Source organism: Felis catus, chromosome D4 (assembly GCF_018350175.1).
Source record: "Felis catus isolate Fca126 chromosome D4, F.catus_Fca126_mat1.0, whole genome shotgun sequence".
Classification (NCBI taxonomy): domain Eukaryota; kingdom Metazoa; phylum Chordata; class Mammalia; order Carnivora; family Felidae; genus Felis; species Felis catus.
In genome coordinates, this window is record NC_058380.1 from 24,554,278 (window position 1) to 24,578,818 (window position 24,541).

General features: G+C 43.5%; 1 protein-coding gene across 3 annotated transcripts in view; it reads right to left on the reverse strand.

Annotated features, from left to right (window-relative positions):
- The window catches only part of FRMD3 (FERM domain containing 3), a 313,991-nt gene that overhangs the window by 115,648 nt on the left and 173,802 nt on the right, over window positions 1-24,541 (reverse strand). For all 3 annotated transcript variants that reach the window (XM_019815813.3, XM_006939122.5, XM_045043767.1), the window contains exons 4-5: window positions 11,545-11,623; window positions 5,240-5,337 (exon numbers count right to left, since the gene is read on the reverse strand). In XM_019815813.3, the coding sequence (XP_019671372.2) occupies window positions 5,240-5,337; window positions 11,545-11,623 (177 nt within the window). The remainder of the gene's footprint in view (window positions 1-5,239; window positions 5,338-11,544; window positions 11,624-24,541) is intronic.

The window sequence follows — 24,541 nt, forward strand, 5'->3', positions numbered from 1 at the left end:
CAAAAGATTAAAAGATGGTGGGAAAATTGTATTAGAAGAACTTGATTACCAACACGACTTTGTAGCAGATAGGAATCAATATGCCTTGAGCACATCTGCAAAATCACATCCGACTCTGTAATTTGTATCTACTGTCCCTTCATTGTTGAATCATCTAATGACTACAGAAGGACAAAACTGGGAGGAAAGCAAAGCTCTTTAAAGCTTCTTAATAGAATTCAAATTACAGAGTTGTTAAAACTACTTCAAATGTATATCCTAGAGGGGAAGGACTTTTGAAATAAGATCCAAAACACCATCAACCATAAGAGGGAAATCGATTAATTGGATTGTGGTAGGGTCCCCTCCCTAAAAAAACAAACAAAAAAAACCCTCAAGGCAACCTGGCTTTACCTGTAGGTGACAACATCCCTCAAGACCTTGTAACATGAGACCACTTAATCAGACTGTCTGTTTGAGTGTTACCATATATGGGAGACAAAGAAGTAAAAAATATATAAAAAAACAACGCCATGTGGCCTTCGGGGCTCTGTTCTTTGGGTACAAACCCAACTGTGCAGTGCCGGCATGCATAAAGTTGCTTTCTGGAAAGAAAAGCCTGGGTGTCATGAGTCTATGCCAGAATCCTGCTACAAGATCATATTAAAATCAAAATACTTCTGTTCATCACAGGTAGTCCTAGACAAAATAATAGATAGATGACAAGATGAAAGAATATATTTGCAAAATCCAAAACCGACAAGGACTGATATCCAGAATAAAGAAGAAATTCCTACCAATCAATAAGAAAATGGGCAGGAAGACCAGTAGGAAAATGATCAAGTGACAGAAGGGGAAAGCCAAAGGATGAGTACAGAGAGAGAGGTTCAAACTCATGAGTAATCAGAACTATGGAGACCAAAACAAGACATCACTTTACACCCAGAAGATGGGCAAAAAGTGTAGGAAGTCGGATGATTCCATGTGTCGGCAGACATTATGAGGTAATGGAAACACTGGTACACCTTCTGGAGGATCCTTGAGGCATGTAGCTCTTCTAAAGAGTAAGCTGGGAATGTTTAGTCGAGTATTATCACCCACTAATCCCACTTCTGGGCATATATTCTAGAAAAATTCTTGAGTACAGGAAAGGTTTCAAAGGCAACTTGGATATTCGTTGTTGGTAGGAGCAATAAATAAAACACAAGCAACGTCCCCTAATGGATACTCTGTAACAATTAAAAGCAACAAAAGAGAGGGATACCCAGCAACCTGAATAGATCCCCCAAACAGTGTGTTGAGCGTAAAAGGATTAAAATGAGTTTTACAGCCCCATCTAATTTACAAAAGTTAAGAGGGTATACACACAACACGATGTAATCATTTATAAGGATGTATGCAAAGTCAAAGATCTATATGAACCCAGTTGTTGCCTTTAGGAATGGAAATGGAGAATAATGAAAAGGGAAAATCAATCAACTGGTGGACCCAAAGGGACCAGTGAAGAGAATGAGGCATCAACTGATGATTAACTCAACCTAAGTTACACATATAATACACCTATACCCACACCTACACATACGTATCACCCTGTGAGTCAGCTATGGACTTAAAAATTTAGCAGATGGTATAACCCCCAGTGTCTCCATTTTTCATAGGGAATGAACCCTCAATACAAAACTGGGTTGCGCTGGATGCAAATGTCAGCTTACGTGGTGGTTGGTGAGGGAAGGCATTGTTTGGCAGGGAGTGGGGGAAGGGTCTCTTTCCAGGAAAACTTGTGAGATGAAATGGACTTGTTACTGCTAAACATCGCAAATAAGTTGGAAAACGCCAGAAAACTAAAAGAAGAACTGCCTTGGAGCCTGCACTCGTTTGCTAACAAGGCAAATGTCAGTGCCTCCCGCATCACGTGCCCTGCTTTCTTGTCCCTTAAAGAGTGTCTTTAACTCGGACTTCACATGAAGCAAAAGGCAGTTCATAAATGATTCAGGACTTGTAACTATCCAGACTTTGTTTTCCATACCAAGAGGAGTTGGGTAAGCGAGGGTAAAGTTGTGACAAAGGCACATCGGATGCCTTGCAATTTGAAGCAGGCCCTAGTGCGTGTCTAAGGGAATTTAACTGTCAGAAAAATCCAAAGAGTTGAAGCAGAAGGATGAGTGCAACTGGGTGACGTTAGTAAGTCTAAAGGGCAAGCCAGGTAATGCGACCGCCCCCGCCCCCACTTTGGAGAGGACTCATTCCAAAAGAACAAGAGATACAGGATGTTACAGCTCCAGGGTCAACTCTGTCAGGAGCCTTCCCTGACCACCCTCCTGAGGTCATAGCAGGGACCTGGGTGTTCCTCTGTTGAGCCATTAACACATCACACTGCCATTTACCAGTCTGTCCCCCCTACTGCTCCCTCCCAACCAGGGACTTTGTACAGCAGTGCCTGCACCTAGCAGCTGCTCAGTAAACGTTCAGAGAACACGCAAACAAATAAGCGAATGAAGTAGGGAACCAACTGCTCTTTCTCAAATATAGAAATAAAGCCTACATCGGTGCAATTTAGGCAAGTGCCCTGGTTCACTCAGGACATCAGTACTGGAGAATGTCCTGTGTGCCAGACACAGGGATACTACGGTGAAAACTGCACCCCGAGTCCTGCTTCCATGGAACTTAGATTCTACATAGAGGGAAGGCCTAAGAAGTTCCAAAAACAGCGCAATAACATGATTCCAGATATAAGTGCTTAAAAGACAACAAAAAGGGGGTATGAGACAGAATGACGCGCGGGAGAGAGGCTGCTTTAGTAGTCCAGGAAGACTTCTCAGAGGAGATGATATCTGAACTGAGTTCGAATTCAGTTCTGAAACTCTAGAACACACCAGGCACAGGCGACCAGAAAGAAATCCCACCATGTTGCTGCTCTGCAGAAGGAACAGGAAAGATACTATTTTTACCAAGAAAAGATATAAATAGATCCCTAGGGTTTTTGTGTATTTGTCTTGCAGTTTGTATTATGAAAGCAAATGCATTGCACATCTTGAATATGCTTGCTCACTGTGTTCAATACGTACAACCAGCAACACTCTGGGTGCTGCCTGGTTTTCATATACCAGGAATATTGCGAAGCTTCAAACACGCTCTTTCAGACAGCATTAGCAAGTAAGAAGTCAACATACAGTCACATGGCCTCTCGCTTTCTAGTCATTTCCTCCACGTTCCCTCTCTCTCTCTAAGCATAAGCAGGTCCAGATCTTTATCAGCATTTGTAAGGATCTCTAGAGCTGCGGAAATATCACCCCAAGCATCAGAGAAGTTCACGAATCCAGCTTTTACTGGGTTTGCTACAAATGGCCCACTGCTGTATCGTAGAGCAGAAGGGTCCTTTCGAGGTCTGCCAGTCCATTTCTAGCTCTATTTCTCCACAGCATCTGTGCATGTGGTCAGGGGTAATAGCACCGAGGGCCCTGATTGTCTGGAGGGAGACTTAGTGGCTTTATTTCAAACACAAAATAGGATGGCGGGTTTCCCGTTACAGATCCATATTGAGCTTGTCCTTGGAGACTTGACTGTGATTCACTAATGCCTAAATGTGTTCTGAAATGCTCATGTGCTGGTCTGTTGCTTGGATTAGTATTGATCTGCTTTTCCCTTACAGAGGACGGTGGACCCCAACCAGGAATTTGCAATCTCACCGGAAATGAGGAGGCCTACGGGTTCTCACATCCCTTAGCTCTGCTGTAAGAGAGGTGGTTTGGGCAAACACATACTCCACCTTGGGACAGATGGAAGGACTATGTCCCATCACCCTATCACTGTAGTTGTGACTTCAAACTTGAATATCTCCACGGGTTTGAACACCTCTGCCAAACGCGCTGTGCAGCACCAGGTGGACCCCAGGGGAAGGAGAAAACAACACAGACAACACTCTTCAGAATTCTCAGGAAGCTCCCCTCCCCACCCCGGAAACAGGGCCCAAGGAACCATTTCACAGCACAGAGCACCCCACAGGGACCGTAGTGGGCGACAGTGAAACCCCAGGGGAACGATGGGTCTCTCTCTTAAGCTCTGAGTGAAGCTTGGAATTATAATAGGCAGACGTCTGTCACGATCTGCTTAAGACCCATCATAAGCTCCTTTGTTATCCTAGACCCTTTATAAACAGGACATGCTCACTTGACAACTGCCCCTCTCTTCCCCTGCCCCCTCCCTCCTCCTCCCCTTCTCTCATCAACATGCCATTAGCATCCACACAGCAAATGGCTGCATCACCTGGGTCCCTCCAAACAGGACTTGCTGCTGCCAGCTGCCCCCCACTGGCCCAGGGGAACAGAGCACCTGAGTCATCCTTTGCTTGGGTCCTAGAACCACCCCCACGGGCCATGCGCCACCTTGGGCCCAGAAGACGGCCTTCCAGGTGGTTTTCCTTATAGGTAGAAACATCCAGAAGCCAACCCTGGGTCATATGCCTCTATAGTTTCCCGCTGCCCCATCCTCTGGGGCTCGTTCAACCCTGAAAGGAAGCCTCGTGAAATCTTCACACTGAAACGCCACCCCATGTAATATATGCTTAAAGAGCTGAAATAATTTGTCTGTGGTGAAATAGCCAGCAGATGGGAAGGGAGGCTGGACCCGAGTCTGACAGACTGTGAGCCTGGTGCTTTCCTCATGATGCTACCTGAGCCTGGAGCTGCTTCAGATTCTGTGTCTCCCTCTCCCTCTGTCCTTCCCCCACTTGCATTCCATCTCTCTCTCAAAAATAAACAAACATGAAAAAAGATGTAATACAATTTAAAAAAAAAAAAGACAGACCTGACATCAACAGTCAGATGCTTAACCCACTGAGCCACCCAGGCACCCCTCTAAGTGTAATTTTATAACTTATATACAAATATATTTTTAATTATTTTTAAAAGTATTTTTAAACAATAAATATAATACATTTAAAACCTAAACATAATTTATTTATATGTATATGTATATATATATATATATATATATATGTGTGTGTGTGTATATATATATATATATATATAAATATATATATATAAATATATATATATATATATATATATATATATATATATAATTTTGGGGGGGGGGAATTTCATTTCAAATGTCTGAAATGACCCCTATTTGACACCTACCTCCCTGGACAAACTTTTCCTCCTCGTGACACCCATTAGGCACCACACCTGGTGGTCAGAACTCAGAGCACAGAGCCCCCGGCCTCCCTTCGGAGCGGGTGGGCAGCTACAGCCACGCTTACCTTGAATGATACAGGCACCCAGGTAGGCAGCATCTGAAAAGGAGCAGAGCAGTCGACCGTGGAAAATATCTCTTTTAATTTGCAGGTACAGAAGATACCTGCAATACAAAACGAGAAGGAGTCACCCTGTGTTTGGGCTGAGGCCTGGAAGAAGCAGAAGGATCGTTCATGCTCTGTCCAGCTGGACCGGCAGGGCCCGACCCAGCCCCGTGGAGTGGCTGAGCCACACCAGGCCCCTGGGAGGACAAGCAGGGCAAACTGAGGGGCCCTCTGGATTGAGGAACTCTGAAGTGACTGTGGCAGCTTCCAAAACTGGGTGGCTGGCCCCTTTTAAAGAGACATGAGCCGGGAGCCTGGGTGGCTCAGTCAGTTAAGAGTTTGACTCTTGGTTTCGGCGCAGGTCATGATCTCACGGTTTGTGAGTTTGAGCCCCACATCGGGCTCTGCGCTGACCGTGCGAAGCCTGCTTGGGATTCTCTCTCTCCCCCTCTGTCTCTCTCTCTCAAATAAACAAACAAAAATTAAATTAAAAGAAAAAAAAAAAACACAAAGACACGGGAACAGAAGAAAGCCTCAGGGCCCAGCAGCCACGGTCCCTGGAAGGACGGGGGACATCCATCCCACCTCAGGTCCACGTTGCCCACACTCCCTGTGAAACAGAGAGTCAGGAAATGGACTCAGTCAGTATCCAGAGATTAGTCTCAGGGGCAGACAGACTCACATTAATCAATCTCAAAAGGACTTGGTTAGGAGGCCAGAAAGCCAATTAATTCACAACGAGAGCCGTCATCTGCTCAGTGCCCCGTCCCCCTCTCCAGGGACGGGAAACTCAGGTGCCCACAAGAGCCAGGCAACCCGATAATGAGTGAAACAGGCTAGTGTCAGGGGCTCCAGGAGGCAGAGTGGAAAGCACCGGCTCCCGGGCAGGGTCAGCCTGGTGACGCAGCACAGAAAGCCGGCCAAGGGCAGCCAGCTTTTCCAGAAAAATCAAAGAGACCGGTTTAGAAGTGGAATCCTTTGAATTTTAAATGTTGCAACAAATTCTGTTTTTTAAAACACTGTAGTGCCAAAAAGTACGCGCGGGCCCCATTCAGCCAGGGTAGAAGGGACAGGCAGGTTTGCAACCCCTGGCTCAGGCTCACCTTGTCACTGTCCCTTTTGTTCTCCATGCTGATCAAGCCCCCTTTAGATTTCCTCATATTTCTTGGCCACGTTGATTCTTTCCTGCAAGGCTCAGGCTTGGGGTCTAAGGTTTCTGACTAACGTGACCCCGCATGTGTGCAGATTCTTTGTTTTTTTTTTTCATTTAACTCTCAGAGACCACTCTTTTTAATTCCAGGTTCTTGGAGCCAGGTGGGGGCACTCAACTGGTCCAAGTCACCACACCCAGGGCTCCGATGATCTGATCGTTACCCAGTGCGTGAGCCAGGTACACAACGCACATCAGGGAGCGTGACTAACATGCTAAGATCACACAGCCCCTGAGGCCTGGAGCTCCCCGGTCTGGCCACTGGATCACCTAGAGCATGCTGAACACGCTGAAGTGTTCAGAGGCTCACCAGTGTTTCCATTTGATGAACCTTTATCCTGTACCTGCTTTATGCCGCACACGGCGCTAGGCACTGGGGCCACTGTAGAGGCTCAACTTTGTATAGAATTTTGTCCTCAACTTTGTATAGAATTGTTTGCAGGGCATAAAGACAGTCTCCAACAAATTTCTCGCCCAGAGTTTGGTACGTATGTTGTCAGAGAAACAGCATTACGCTTGGCAGGTAAGGACCCAGACAGCTCCCTACACGAGTGCCTCTCACACTTCTGTGAGAGCGCGAATTACCCAGAAATTCTGTCAGAATGTGGATTGTGATTCATTAGATTGGGGTGGGGATCAGAGTCCATATTTCTTAAAATTTTCAAGTTAAAAAAAATTTTTTAATGTTTATTTTTGAGAGAGAGAGAGAGAGAGAGAGAGAGAGAGAGAGAGAGAGACTGTGAGTGGGGGAGGGGCAGAGAAAGAGAGAGACACAGAATCTGAAGCAGGCTCCAGGCTCTGAGCTGTCAGCACAGAACCTCATGTGGGGTTGAACTCAGGAACAGGTTCATAACCTGAACCAAAGTCAGATGCTTAACTGACTGAGCCACCCAGGGGCTCCAAGAGTCCATGTTTCTAATAAGCTCCCTGGTGAGGCTGTGCTACAGGTCCGTGGACCACACTTTGAGTAATAAGGTTCCAATCCAGGTTCTAATGACCACACATTAGAACCACCTGGGGGAGCTTTAAAAAACTACCAAGCTATGGGGCACCTGGGTGGCTCAGTTGGCTGAGCCTCCAACTCTTGATTTCGGCTCGGGTCATGATCCCAGGGTTGTGAGATCGAGCCCCACATCAGTCTTCACAGTCAGCATGGAGACTGCTTAAAATTTGTCTCTCTCCCTCTGCCCCTCTCCCCGGTTCACACTCTCTCTCTAAAATAAAATAAAATAAAATAAAATAAAATAAAATAAAATAAAATAAAATAAAAATTTACACTACCAAGCTGTGGACCCTACCGATTAAATACGAATCTGGGTCTTCACAAAAACATGGACACAAATGTTCCTAGCAGCAATATTCATAATAGCTACCAAGTAGAAAAACCCAAATGCCCACCAACTGATGAACAGATAAAAGAAAGCGGAATATCATGCAATGGAATATTGTTCAGCCATCCAGAGGAAAGTAGTGCTACGTGCCACAGCACAGATGGACCTGAAAAACATGAAGCTACATGAAAAGAAGCCAGACATAAAAAGCCACGTATTGTATTGTATGAAATGTCCAGAATAGGGAAACCTGAATAGACAGGTAGTCGAAGAATGGCTGCCAGAGGGGGGTTGCAAGGAGGGGAAATAGGAAATGACTGGATGGGTGCTGGCTTCCTACTGGGGTGTGATAAAAACGTTCTGGAATTAGATCATGCACAACTTTGTGAACACACTAACCCCCCTGAGGTACACGGTCACATCTACCAGAAGAAACTAATACTTGTGAAAATCCATTTGCCTTAGAGTAGTTCTCAAATTTTGACATGCTTTAAAATTACCTAGGAAGGCTCATGAAAATACAGATTGCTGAGCCCCGTTCCCAGGTCTGGAACAGGGACCAGGTTCCCAGGTGCTGCTGCTGCTGCTGCTGCTGGTCTGGGGACCTCACTTGAAAGACCTCAGCCATAGACCGTTCAGACTACCAAGGTCACACAAGTACAATCAAATCTTTCCCTTTTTAAAGGCTGCAAGCTACCAGGCCAAATACCATGAAGTTTCTTGTCTATGTGTTAAATGTTACACACTGAACAAAAAGCATTCCTTTCCATTTTTATCAAGTTTATATACTGATGAATGAGATGCGTGAGTTCTCCTCTCATAACTCGTCATCAAATTTGATGGAAGCTTCCAGAGAAAAGAAAATCCGCTTTTCACAACGTCTGAGCTTGGGTCTAGAGATCAGTGATCTCTAGAGATAATCATAGATTATTGTGGGTTCAACATAATCCACTGAGCCTTACAAATAGCTTCAGGATCAGATACTCATTTTTTAATATAACAGCAACCAAAAAATAGTAATATTGCATCTCCTTTTAGTATCACTCCTGTATAAAAAGACTAAGCAACAAAAGCACAAGAAGATCTGGGGCAAACATTCTTGTGCCATCATTAATGATACTGCTTGTCTAACATGAACTTAAAAATGGTTCTTTAAAAAAAAAATTAAAACCAACATACTTTGATTATATTCAATTGTATACAGCATTTACAAAAGCCCCAGAAATCTAAAGGATTGAAAGAGGACTGTGTAAATGGCGAAATAAATGAATAAAAAATGATCTCAAATATCCTTTTATGAGTATTTGTGGTTTGACTCCTTCCAACCTGCCTTTTCTCCAATGTCTCTTTACCCCTAAGCATGGTCACGAATGTGATCTTAACTTCTCATGTAGCAAATTCTTCCTAAATTTTAGATCAATCTGGGGCACCTGGTTGGTTCAGTTGGTTAAGCGTCTGACTTTGGCTCAGGTCATGATCTCACGGTTCATGAGTTCGAGCCCTGCATCAGGCTCTGCTCTGACAGCACAGAGCCTGAAGCCTGCTTCGGATTCTGTGTCTCCCTCTCTCTCCGCCCCTCCTCTGCTCATGCTCTGTTCTCTCTCTCTCTCTCTCTCTCTCTCTCTCTCTCTCTCTCTCTTTCTCTGTCAAAAATAAATAAACATTAAAACAATTTAAACCTTAGATCAATCTTACAACAAAATAACAACTTATCAAAAGACTAACTTCTGGGGCGCCTGGGTGGCGCAGTTGGTTAAGCGTCCGACTTCAGCCAGGTCACGATCTCGCGGTCCGTGAGTTCGAGCCCCGCGTCGGGCTCTGGGCTGATGGCTCAGAGCCTGGAGCCTGTTTCCGATTCTGTGTCTCCCTCTCTCTCTGCCCCTCCCCCGTTCATGCTCTGTCTCTCTCTGTCCCAAAAATAAATAAACGTTGAAAAAAAAATTAAAAAAAAAAAAGACTAACTTCTTTCAAGATAGTTTAAGCCATAAGTACCACATTCCACAGTTTTTAGATTCATTTTGAATTCTAAGGATTGTATTGACTAAGAAAAGCCCATTTCTATCTGTGCAAGAACAGGGTATTGTCTTAATTTCCTTTGGAGACATAAAGATGTTCACAATCTTCCACTGTTCATACCTTAGCTATTCAGTCTAATGCAGGGAAATGCTAGCAAATTTAATCGAGGGGAATTTAACTAGAGTTGTTAACTAACACTTTATATTCTTCTACTTTCAAATGGGACTCTTCTCAACAACAAAAGATCCATGCTTAACTTATATCATGACACATATTCAATTTTTATCCTCCAGACAAAATTATAAAAACAAATGACAAAAGTGAGCCATTGTGGCATCTGACTAAATAATGCCCAGAGTTAGTATTTGATTTGATTCTTCTAGTTACATTATGGGCACCGAGAAGGCAGGACAAATGTCTTTTTTTTTTTGGTTTGGTAGTTCACGCAGCCCCTGCCACATATTACATGATTCCACTCATACAAAATGTCCAGACTAGGCAGAGTAAATGAGCAGGTGAGTGGTCGTCAGGTGTCAGGGGCTGGGGGAGAAGAGAGTGACTAGTGACTGCTACTGGGAACGGTGTTCCCTTTTGGTGACGAGAAAAAGTTTTGGAATGAGACAGTGGTGATGGTTACCCAACAATGGGAATGTACTTAATGACACTGAATTGTACACTTTGAAATGGTGAAATTAACTTGTGTTACGTGAGTTCTAATCTTTTTTTAACAAAGCAAGCCAGATTGCAAACTGCCAGCCTCCACTTAGTGTCCATTACTTATGTATCCCTCATTTCCACACACGCCCTGCCCCCGTCCCCAAGCACAAACCTCACTAATGGCTGTGTGCAAATTAATAATGGAGAAAGGAACCATCTGCTCCCTGACAAGGTCACCTCAGTGCCACAATGGTCAAGCTTTACTGGAGAACTGTGAATAGGAGGAGGCAAAATATCCAAGAACCCAATGTATCACCATGCATCTCTGCTGCGTTCGGACCTATGCAGATTATTCTGAGGGATGAGTGTGCACAGTGATGTCTGGAGTCCCCTAACCAGAGCCTCATCGAGAACTAAGCATGTGTCAGCTCTTCACCACCCACCAAGTTGGCCTTCCTGGGACCCTGCTCAGCTGCACTGGCTGAGGCTGCTCTCAAAAACAAAACCCAGAAGGAGACCTGGATATGGTCCCAGTCGAGGCAGATCAGAAGGGAAGAGGCTGAAGAAGTGGAAAATTCAGAGTTGGCCTGAGAAGAGTCTCCAAGTAGAGGGAAGACAGCCCCAAGGTTGGCCATTCAGCAAGCGGAATGTGGGGTGATGGTCCGTACTACCCAGTGATCTTTTCCCTTCCTGAACAGCTTAGATCCAAGAGATTGTCCCAGGGGCTGCACTAGCCATGAATTTGCCTGTATCCTAAAGACCGTCACCATCTATTTATTTTTAGCACCCCACTGTCAGATGTTTTCAGAGAATACCTCCTTCTTATAACCACCACTTTTTGTGTGTGCAGTTAATTACACTCCCAATGACAACGGTTTGAAAAATCCCAAGGCAATGAAGCGCAAGAGAAACACGCCAAGCCAAAACGCCGAACTGAGCGCCTGCTTCGGTGAGACGTTCTGATCGAGACAGGAGGCACAGCTAGCCTGTAGGACTTGGAGGCCCTGGCTGGTTAAAGGTGCACGTGAAACATACAAACAAACGAAAAATACCTTGTGAGCTCTTCTTTAATCTTCAAGGGTTCATGTGGGTAGAATTTCACTCTAAAGCACATGGTGTATGGTGGATGAGCTGAAACATCATAAAGAAAAGGCATGAGAAAAGCAGCAAAACACCATGGATTCCAACACACACAGGAAAGTCAGCTGTGAAGTTACAGCCTAGCTTGGGGGTGGGGGGTGGGGGCCGGGGAGAAAGAGATTTTTCTGGAGGAAACAGATCTTATGCCCAGGGAAACAAAGCCACAGCGACAATTAAAGAAAACGCTTGACAGGACACCCAAAGCAAATGCGGGACACAGGCAACTAGTCAGTTAGCACATCTTTCCACATCACGTTCTCTCCAGGTCACAGCTTCAAATGATATTCTTCCTTCAGATTCTTCCCACCCCCTTGTGACAGATAAATTGCCCGTTCAGGCCTTGGGCCTAGCAAAGTATTTTTCAGACTGTGAGGTGGAAAAATGTCACTGCACATGACTAGTTTTCCCAAAATGATGGTGCCTTTGAACTAAAATCGCAATTTTTAAAATGATTTTAAAAATGAGTCAGCCATGCACACATTCTACTTTGTATACATTTTTGGTATTATTTTGGTATTATCGACGAGGCAGTCACTATGAAAATAAACGCTTTTGGGGCGCCTGGGTGGCGCAGTCGGTTAAGCGTCCGACTTCAGCCAGGTCACGATCTCGCGGTCCATGAGTTCGAGCCCCGCGTCAGGCTCTGGGCTGATGGCTCGGAGCCTGGAGCCTGTTTCCGATTCTGTGTCTCCCTCTCTCTCTGCCCCTCCCCCGTTCATGCTCTGTCTCTCTCTGTCCCAAAAATAAATTAAAAAAACGTTGAAAAAAGAAAAAAAAATAAAAAATAAAAAATAAAGAAAAGAAATGCTTTTATAACTGCCTGATTTCTATGAATCGAGATAGCAGTCTGATATTCTGATTGAGGTTCATGATTCTAGAATGTTCTAATTGCATTAAGTATCTGGAACTCAAGGACCAACTAAGTGATTCTGCAGGACTTCTGACATCCTTAATTACGAAACCACTGTTGACTTGCAATATTAATCTAATAAATGCACACAAGTGTAGTAAGATGCATTCAAATTCCAAACAGCACATAAAATGAACCCCTTAAAATTAAAGAAATATGACAGTATAATTATTTCTATGGATCTCAAATACCCACTCATGTTTTGCTTTTGTATCAGTATGGCTACTTGGGATCAACTCTGACTCTACACCCAAATGCAAACAGGAAACAGTGTCCTATTCTTGTCCAAGAATCCTCTTTCATAATAAGGAGGGGTTAAATCCCCAGCCATCTCTATAATGCCTGGGGCTATTCTGTATGTAGACAAATGATGTAGAGAGAACTATCAGCATCAAATATGAATGCATATTGAGTATAATTTAATATGGAAAACAGTTCTTAAAAATAATTTGAAAGAAAGCATCCAAATCACAGGAAAACACAGAAGCATCTTTCTGGCCATCTCAGCAGAGACAAACCGATTATACACATACACCCACACACACAGATGTCAGAGCTCTTTCCATTCAATGCCCTACTTCCCCACCAGGAACTAGCAAATTTCCTGAGTTGGATGCTTCTAACCCAACCCTGTGTTCCCTGGATTTAAGGAAACATTTTTTCTGGAGCACTAGGAGAAAATAAACACCAGCAAAGAAACAACGAAGAAAAAATACAAATGATCCTCCAGTCATTCATCTTTCATGATATCTAGAAGTTCAGTTTTAACTCAAAATATTTAATCTTTACACATTCCCCAGATTTAATGTGTTTAAGTCACCACCTTTAAAGGATTAGAGCTGATGGTTTTTCATTAGGAAACCTCTGGGCTGTCTTTAATAGAAAGGTTGAGACAGTTTTTATAAGACAAGAACAACGGAGCAAACAATGGAAACAGCATAAAAAAGGAATTTTTCTTTATAGCTTCTTTTATTAGTCTTCAAAATTAATACATGTTTAAGCACAACCAATGAAGATAATCGATAGACAGACAGATGGATAGATAATAGATTGATAAATGGACAGATAACAGATGGACAGATGGATGGATAGACAGATGGATGAATGGATAAACCATCCCCTTTCATTTTCCTTCTTTGTCTCTATTCCTGTCCCTTCTGTCTCTCAGGTCCCCACCCACTTTGCCCTTCCAACTCTCCAACCACTGTCAACAATTTCACCTATATGCTTCCATCCTTTTTGCCATACTTGTGCAAATATATGCCAATATGATCACATATGTAAGGGATTTTTTTTTATAACTTATTCTCACAAAAGGAGATCACGCTACATATGTTTCTCTTGCTTTTCTCACTTAACTATATACTCTTCCCATCCTTCTAGGACAGTAGTCATAGATCCAACTCGTCTATATTAACTGCATAGTAGTTCATATTACAGATACATCTGAATTCATTCCACTATTTTCTTTGAATTGTCATTCAGGTTGCTTCGACATTTCTGTAATATTTTTATATACACCCTTGTGCATACTTCATCAAGTATTTGTATTTATATTTTTATTTTTATAATACAGACTTCCAAATTTGGAATTGTTGGGTCAGTAGGTACATGCAAATGTTTTAAAGGGAGCTGAAAAAATAAAAGCCCACTGAAAGCAAACTGGGGAAAGAAGGATCACAGAAGAGGACTCCAAACTAGAGCTGTCATTTTCTCTTCCTCCTGGTCAGCATATCTGCTTACTGTGCCCTAGGCTGGCTTCGGTAGGTATCTGAGCTCACTGGCTACAAATCAGGACTCTTGACTTTGCCTAAGGAATCAGGCATTGAGGCTCAGACAGCTCCTCAGGCAACCATCTTTGAACACCCCTCACTGTAGGAAGTCCAGCCCAGGCATCCTCGTTCTCAGCCTCAGGCTCCAGAATGGTCTAATGCTCTAATGGTCTAATGGTCACATGCAAAGCCCTTCCTTCATTTGGAGGAAGTTCTTAAGTAGTACTTATGGTCCTTCTGAGTCTTCTCAATAATAAACATCCTCCATTCTTCAACTGCTCTTCACATGAAACAGTTTGGAGTGCCCCCATTCTGGGTATATTCTTGTCTATTTCCTCAAGCACCCCCCAGGGACTGCCACATCCACTAGGGTAAGGGGAACATCACCAGCCTCAGTTTGGACATAACTGTTGCTCCCCCTCACGAGCCTCATCTCATTGTCGATTCACTCTGAGTTTCTAATTGGCCAACACTCTTCATCTTTTTCATATATGCTGTTGCTAAGTCACACAGAAAGTCACATCTGACATCTTCCATTTTCTAGGATGTGATCATGGAAAAAATTAATACAAGGTACTGGGGATACACTCACCACCAGAACCATTATCAGAGAAGGGATGAGAGCATGCAGCAGAAAAAAGAGATAACTTCAAGTCTGAAATTTTCTATCCATTTTCTTCTACCATCATATATACCCCTACTGTGTCTTTCTCTCATATTGATCCAGCATTATTGACCCCATGTTACCAATAAAAGAAAAAGAGTTTCCCTGTAAGTTAAAAGGAGCACATGACTTTGACATAGTGAACCATGTATTGCACCAGGGATCTGAGCTGACGAGAAGTTCAACCTCCTTGCCCAGGCCTGAAAAAGTCAATGTGGCAACAGGCTTCTCCTTGAGAAACTCTCTTAAGGCTCTGGATGCAAAATTATATTACAAATCAAATAAGTTAAGGAATGCTTTTTGACAGGGCTGGATCAGGCTGAAAAGATAAATAATTTCTCCCCCCAAATGTTAATCTAGTTATGGATGACAAGATTTATGAGGGTGTGGAGCTATATATCTTGTTCAACTTTTTATCCCCAGAGCTAATTATTGATAAAAGATGGACTCTGTCTGGCTGAATGAATGATTAACCCCAAACTTTGAGGCAGATGTCAAAAAAAAAAAAAAAAAAAAAGCCATGCCCTACCATCACCATTCATCCCATCAAAATACTGGTCTAGAAGGCCCATGGTCTGAGTTATTACAGCAATTCCTAGGATTGAGATTTTTGAAAACTTCTGACCCTATATTTCAATTTCTGCCCTTCAACATCTGGAACAAATTCAGGAACTCTAGAGTTGGTTGGAATAGCTATTTCTACAGGGAGGATTAATTAATTCAATCAACAAATGCTTATTGAGGACCTACTAGGTATTAGGCACAAGTTCAGATGTACAAATAAGAGTAGCTATAAAAAGACAAAAGTTAGGTCTTCATGGAAGACATATTCTAGTGGAATAAACAGGCATAAAATCAAAATTAATAAGTGAAATAAATAGGTCATTAGAAGGTCATAAATGCTATGATCAACAGAAAATAAAGAATAAAGCAGAAAGGATTTAAGGGGTGAAAAAAGACCACCCCCACCTCTGTTCCCTTTTACCCTCCCCACTATGACTAAATCCACGCAGGTAAGTGCAATTCTCTTTACTACCGTCCAGAAAACCAAAGAAGGGAAGAAATACGATTTAAAATGTTATGTCATTAAACCAGGGGATAGGGGAAAAGTCACTCCCAAAAGTGCTGGCACTGGTTTGGAGCACTGGCACGCACCCACACCAACTGGGTAACTAACTGTAAAAGTGAAACTGGTAACCAAAGTGTTAATGGGACTAATAAGTACAACTGTAACTCTTAACCCAAATCTGCTTGTTCTCGGAATACAGCCTGCAGCCATGTTTCCATACATGGCATTCTTAGCTGAGACCATGATAGCAAAATGTTAATTTAATTGTTTTGCAGAGACTCAAGGCTTTCCGGTGAAACTGGCCAGAACCAGTCAAACTAGTGGCCATCTCTTTGCGCGTGTGTGTGAGTCCAATGGATGCACTTTTGACACAGAAGTACCTAAAACTCAACCCTTAGATCATACTAAGGATGCCACTGACAACGTAGGCAGAAGATCCCGACAGGTACAGAAAACAAGTCCCCTACTTATTACCGGATTCTGAAGTTACGTAGCTCCTCTCCTCTATACCCAGCTCCTTCTTCCTTTGCCTTTAAGTATCCCTGATTCTCCTGCTTTGAGGAGGCAGATCCTCAGCTTGCCCCCTGCAAACATCTCTTTGTTTGGTTACCTCTCCAATAAACCCTTTCCTTGCTGCATATTTGATGTCTCAGTGATTGGTTTTGCTGTGTATTGGGTAAATGAACTTGGATTTGTGTACAAAAGAAGCCTTCCCATGATCAACCTGGCAGCTGGCTGGGACATGTCTAAATGTCCTGTTTATAAATGGCTGTTCCCTTGTAGAGATGAGCCTATTCCCTTCTCCAAGAGACTACAGGTCTACGCCATTCCAACTTCCACACCTTCTTATCCTTAAGCTACAGGAGTAAAAGGATAAAGGATGACTCTTATCTGTGCCAACCATTTGGTACATGATCAGAACCTGGAAACATCTGATGAAAGAGCTACCCAGGGAACAGGAACCACCAGACGTGGAGCCCACACCCTGAACTGGGACCCTATACCATGGTGTCATCATGAACAGCCACTGTGTGTCTTTACTAGACCAGGCAGCATGGTGGCCCCATGGGGGAAGACGCTGTAGCCCATTTCTACTGAGGTACTAAGGCTTCGGCATCAGTGACAGGGGCACACAGGGTGGAGGTAACCTCAAATCTCCCAAGGGATGAGTCCCCAGATTTGGAGGGGAACTTCCAACAGTGACTTCGAGCAAGCCACCTACATTCTCAGTTTCCTACTCTGGAAGAGGGGACAGCACCAGGGGCCACATCTACCTTGCACAGGTGTTTGTACAGGCCCTTGGCAAGTGCACATGGCACACTACGTAAATATGAACTTTCGTTTCATTGGGATGTTTAGCCTACTCCTACTGGAAGAAGAGAAGGATATGAAGAGTTGGAAATGAGAAAAAGAAATGGAGAAGCCTGAATTGAATTCAGCTGAGAAACATTTACTCAGCCACGTAAGTGCTAAAAACGAGAATACCACTGAGTAGCAGAGGAGGGGGGAAATGCCAAAATCCACTTTAAAAATGCCTGGAGCATATAACTGCACTGAGAATAACAGGGCCCCTGTCTCACAGAGGTCCGTTACCTGCCAGACGAGGGCTGGGGAGGCCAAGCGTCTCCATAGGACAGCTCAGTGGCCCCTTTGGGCATCAGCAGATCCCAGGTATTATCATTTGGGTAGCTGGTTAACACAGAACACGGGGAGAGGAACAGCCATTTATAAGGCAGAGACAGATTTTCTCATCTCCACTTTGAGATCTTGCCCAGAAATGGGGTTGGGGTGTGCAAGGATTAGCTGAGCAGGGTCCTGGGTGAAAGCGAAAAAAACAACTTTCTATTTTTAGCCAATGACTGTTCTCAAATATTTATAAGAACAATTAGGGTTTGGGGGAGGTTTTTTCGAGAGGAACATCACTTAGCGGCCTGTCATAAAAGGAGTCTTCCTCCAATCGTGGTGTAGAGCTATAGGAAAACAAAAAGCATAACTGTAGGGACATACATATAAACACATGATCTTTATCATAAACACTCAGGCTGACACCTATGAAGAATCCCCCCCCCCCCCAACTCCTTTAAACTGCAGTTGAAGCTTAGAGCTGGTGGCTCCAGCAGATGTTAGGGCAACTCTTATAACTTGGCCTATGTCTCTCCTGGGACTCCACGGCAGGGGCAGGGGCAGGGGCGGGGGGCGCTGATCAATCTGTCAGATTTTAAGACTTGGGAGAAACACTGCAAAGGGTTTATTGTTGCCAACAAGACCTCTAGAGCCTGCAAACAGGAGGCTCGTTTCCCAAAGGGCCCCTAGCAGGCATCAGAGACTCCTGGTCTTCTCAGCACCACCAATACCTTTTTTCACTCTTAACCAAATGAACAATGTCCCTCCCGTGTCTTTTGGGGAGGGGGGCAGGGGCTTTACAGTGAGAACCGAGGGGCACACCCCACTTCATTGTGCATACAGCATGCATAGTGACACCGACGGATTTATCGGTGCTGTCTCTTCTACGAACCGCTCAGGAGCACAAACTCTGTGCACATGCGCAAAAGGGCACTTGAGCACCAAAAGGGCAGAGTATTACTCACTCATTCAACGAACTATAACTCTTGGGATGTTTTAATGAGCCAGCCGGAGAACTGCTCTCTTAACGACTGCTCTCTTCTCGCTGGAAACGATTATGATCTTGCCGCGACAACTGTTACTATCATCAGCATCAAGAGTGATAATCCCTCCGTCATTCTTCCACTGAAATGACAACCAGCAGCCTCCAAGATGCTACTGGCACTGTGTTGCCTCTACTTCCAAAGCAGAGAGGGTTGGGGTTTTTTCTTTTTTCATTGTGTTTAATTCAACCTCCTCCTGTTACAGTTCTCTTAGGTTGGAATCACACAGGCAGGCGCGCCCACACACACAAATGGATGCACTGAGAACTTCGTAGGGGATCCTGGATCACCAAGCCGCTGCTTCACAAACACTTGCTCTCGGAACTCTCTGGCTGCCTGTGCTGTTCAGGAGAAGCTCTAACAGGGACTTCGGTCCACCACTTCTAATCTCAAGTTCAGCATTGGGACAAATTGCTACGGCCAAACTGAAAACTCTCAGCTTCCATTTCCTTCTCTGTAAAATGGGGATAATAATGGAACCAACCACCCAGATTAAGGATCAGTGAACTTTTACTTTTGACTTGGAGGGATTCAAGGTCTCTGTCTCAACTACTCTGCTCAGCTGGCGTAAGGCAAAAGCAACAACAGACAAGATGTAGATCAATGGCATGGCTGTGTTCCAATATGACACTGACATCTGAATTTCAGATCATCTTCACAGATCACAAAGTCTTGTCTTTTGCTTCCCCCTCCCCAACCATTTAAAACTATGAAACCTACTTTTAGCCAAAAGGCCATAAAAAACAGATGGCAGGCTGCTTTTGGCCTCAGGGCCATAGTTCGTTGATCCCTGATATAGAGCCCATGATGAGGATTATATGAGTTAATGACATAAAGCTCTCAGCAGACTGTCTGAGACCTAAGTACTCAACCCATAGGATTTGTTACTATTCTAGAGGACAAAAAAGAAACTGATGTAGATGAGGGAAAGCCCTTCAACTTGACCTAGACCTACATAAGCATACCTCAGAGCTACCGTGGGTTTGGTTCTAGACCACCACAATAAAGCAAATATCTCAATAAAGTCAGTCAAATGAATTTTTTTGTTTCCCCACTTTGCTCCCGGAGAGCAGGGTGCAATGACCTGAGAATTTTAGCAAAACAAAAACAAAAACAAAAACAAAAAGTTAGCAAAAGTACATGAAACTGAAGGCAGGAGATCCAGGTGTCTGCTTGCTGCAGATGTTGTATAACTGACTACACCCTGAGGAATCATGTCGGTAGGTGTGAATCAACTAGTAATGATGATAATTATAAAAGCCAAGTTCAATGACTTATGTAACTGCATACTAAGATTTTATACTATAAAATTGCATCCAAAAATGAGGCATTATAAAGGATTTCCAACCAAATGGAAAGAGACCTGAATAAAACCACCTACTTGACCCATGTTTGCATTGCCTCCAGTACTCCCATTCCAAGCATGGAATCTCCTGGTCCATCGGGGTTATCATTCACACATTTAGACCACCCACACACGTATAGGTGTGAATCGTGTGGCCCAGGAAACAACATGGGTGCTCCTGAAGGTAGAAAGAAGCCCCTGGAAGGTATCTCCCAGTGATTCAAGCGTGATGCTCTTTTCCTTCTGCTCTCTCCGATACCCCATCCCCTCCCTCCTTCCAAAGAGGAGGGGTATTGGGCCCTCCCTGAAGCCCAAGAACTGACCATTATACTCAGTAAAAGTGACATCAATGTCACCAACCATACCATAAGGACAAGGCTAAAAATTATCAGTCTGTGACTTATCGCATGTGCATATCATTTAGAATTGCACACCATAATTTAAGGGTTTTTTCTTTTGTCATTACTCTCGTTACCATTATTTCTTTCCACATTGGAAATAACACAAGAGTGCAACATGAAGACCACTTATAGGCCCAGACTGCAAGGACTTTCTGATACAAGGACCAAATGTGGGAATTTTCAGGGAAACAGTTGTACCTGGAAGAAAAAGAGATACCATGCCAAACCTACTGAGCTATCGCTAGAGTAACAGAAGCTGGCTTCCAAAGCTGGAGAGAAGCAATGGAATGAAGAAAGCTGGAAAGAATGAAAACAGCCACAACTAAACCACAACAGCTGGATACCTACAGTTACTTGATTTATGCAATGGGTTTTCATCAGGTGTGTGTTTTGATTTGTTTTTAAAGAACACGACAGTTGATCTTCTTTTACCTGGTCCCTAAAAGGAACATTTTTGATTCTAGTCCACAAGCATTTATTAGGTACTGATTACATGCATAGCCCTAGCTTAAGCCATGGACCAGGTGAAGAAATCTTCCAAATTAAATACAGGGGATATGATTAAACAAGTATATAATGAGGCCAATGGGACAGACCGCCCCAAGAGGTCAGAGATGGGATTACTGTCACTATGGGTGTCTGGAGAAGTAAAATGTACGAAACTTTACTATCAGAAGCATATGATTGAGGTCTGCAAGAAAGAACACATACAACAAGTGGGGAAATGAGCCACAAAGCAAAAGCATGAAGGTAACTGAAAGAATAAACAGAAATATTAAAGGATGTGGGAGATCTGAGTGGAGGTCACTCAGTGCAGTGGGCTGGGTAGTGTTCCCTGGGAAATTCCTGCCCACCTAGAACATCAAAATGTAACCCTGTTTGGAAATAGGGTCTTCGCAGATGTAATTAACATGAAGTCCTACTGGGTTAGAGTGATCCCTAAAGCCAATGACTGTTATCTTTGTAAGAGAAAGGAAACAGACTTGGACACAGACACAGAGAAACACAGGGAGAAAGTGATATGAAGATGGCGATAGGAATTGGAATGATACAGTTACAAGCCAGGGAAGGAACACCAAGGCCAGCCAGCAAGAAGAGGCAAGGAAGAATTCTCTCCTAGAGCCTTCAGAGGGAGCATGGCCCTGCTGATACCTTGAGTTCAGACTTCCAGTCTCCACAACTGTGAGAGAATGGATTTCTGTTTTTCTAAGCCACCCAGTGGGGACAGTTTTGTTATGGCAGACCTCGAGGAGACCAACGTACTCAGCAAACAGAGTCACTGGAAGAACAAAACCGGTGGCAGGCAGGCATCCAAACTGGCCTCATGGATAGGTATGGGACCTATGGTTTTTTTCCTTCTGTTCCTCACCCCAGAGCAAAAATCTAGGCTCCTTGTACTCTCTCTGTATGCTGCAGAAGAAGATACGTTCCCCTTTGAGGAAATTATTCAGCAGCAAGGGGACTATTCAGTAGATTAGCCTCAAGAGGTGCTGGAAAGCTAAAGAATGCCACATAAATACAAAGTTTCACAAACAGCGCCATCAGAGAGAGAAATTACATGCCCTCTCAGGCTTCCAGGCAGAGCCGTCATAACTTCAGGGAAGGAACGCTCCAGACACCAGCCAGCAAACTTGACTCGACATTGCTCTATGGCTGAGTTACACCATGTATTATGCAGAAGCTGGCGGTAATCCCCATCCTGATTTGCATGCAGAAGCCATTTTCAAGCACCCCTGTTCCTTCAGGGTGCTTGGCAGCAGCACAGTGTCTGATAAATAGAGCAAGAAGGTGATCTTAACTATCCAGCGGGGCTAATCAGGTACCAGCCAGGATTAAGCAGAGAACCTCCCTGGAGGTGAGCCTTCTTTCATCTAGGTATGTTTTTGCTATAGCAGATTCTTTTTTTTTTTTTAATTTTTATGCTTATTTATTTTTTTTTGGGGGGGGGGGAAGAGCATGAGTGGGGGAGGGGCAGAGAGAGAGGAAGACACAGAATCTGAAGCAGGCTCCAGGCTCAGAGCTGTAGGCACAGAGCCCGACGCGGACCCATGAACCGCAAGATCATGACCTGAGCCTAAATCGGATGCTTCACCGACTGAGCCACCTGGGCGCCCTTCTATAGTACATTCTTAATACATAATGAACTTTGATTCCTCCCTTCCTCACTCCCCACTTCTCTCCCCCCTAACTTTCCCTCTCCCTCTCTTTCTCAATTTATACATAAAATAGTCTCTCCTTCTGTTTGTTTTCTCTTTATTACCAAGAGATCTAGGAAAATATTCTCATTGTAAAAGATATGAGAAGGGGTACCTGGGTGGCTCAGACCGTTAAGCATCCGACTCTTGATTTCGGCTCAGGTTATGGTCCCATGGTTCATAGGTTTGAGCCCTGCATCAGGCTCTGTGCTGAGCATGGAGCCTGCTTGGGATTCATTCTCTCTCTCTCTCTCTCTCTCTCTCTCTCTCTCTCATACACACACACACACACAAAATAAACTTTAAAAAAAGGATCTGAGTAAAACGTAAATACTTAAAAATATGCAGTTATTTTGAGAGAGAAAGAGACAGAGAGAGAGAGAGAGATAATGAGAATGCAAGCAGGAGAGGGGCAGGGGGAGAGAGAAGAGAGAGAAGACAGACAGAGAGACAGAGAGAGAGAGAGAGAGAGAGAGAGAGAGAGAGAATCCCAAACAGGCTCCATGCACAGAGACAGACGCAGGGCTTAATCCCACCAATCACAAGATCACAGCCTGAACCAAAATCAAGAGTCAGATGCTTAACCAACTGAGCCACCCAAGTACCTCCAAAATATAACTATATATAATAGAATGTATTTCGTCACCTCCCTCTACCTACTCTCTTCCCCTGAGGTAACCAGTTAGTACAGACGTTTGCAGAATTTCTCTGCACTTACATAGTCATCTAGAATAATCTGTTTAGGGGCACCTGGGTGGCTTGGTCGGTTAAGCGTCCGACTTCGGCTCGGGTCATGATCTCATGATTTGTGAGTTCGTGCCCCACGTCGGGCTCTGTGCTGACAGCTTGGAGCCTGGAGCCTGCTTCAAATTCTGTGTCTCCCTCTCTCTGACCCTCCCCCGTTCATGCTCTGTCTCTGTCTCAAAAATAAACATTGAAAAAAAATTTTTTAATAAAATAAAATAATCTGTTTATTTTCATATATAGGGATCATTCTCTAGGTGGTATCTTTACCTGCTTTCTTAACTCCAAGATATATCTAATAAATTTTTCAGTGTCAATACTACAGGCTAATGACTGTCTGTATTCCACAATTTATTCGGCCTTGCCAAAATTACAGGCTTTTTATTTCTTCCAATTCTCGGTGCTATAAGCAACACTACAACAGATATCCTTGCATCAATATATACCTGTGCTTGGATAAACTTTGCTTTCAATAGATTCATGGAGATGAGCTCATTGGATCAAAAGACATAGGCATTTTTTTTTTAAACACATCTACACTTTTACTTCTGATTTATACTTTAAATATCCTAGGTACTTTCTTTGAATTCACCACTTAGTCTCATAAATTTTGATGTTGAATATTGTTAATCATTCTAAACTAACCTATGAAGCATATCATTGCACAGTGCAAAATTAAAATTCAAGAATCTCCTATACAAAGCAGTTTATTCTACACAGAGAGAAAGTTAACTCATCAGATGAGTCCAAATGAGCGATGGCTGATACCTTTAGAGGGAATTTTAATTCAACAACAAAAATGTAATCAAATCAGCTAAAACATAATTTTTATATTACCTTCCAGCTGCTTTTTTGAGCGCTTTGACAAAAATGAAAGAACTAAAAGGAATCCAATGGTTATATTACCACCATTTTGTTATAGTTCTTCACTTATTATGCCCAGGACAGATCGTTTGTCATTAGCGTGTGAGGGACGCAGACATCTTTAATCTAGAAAGATATGTCCAAATTTCCCTCCCAAATGGCTTTTCTAGTTTATACGCCCCCACCAGAAGTGTTACCCTCATCCTCATCAATTGGATATTATCAGTATTAACCATTTTCCCAGTGTAACAAAAAATACCTTAATTTACATTTTCCTTG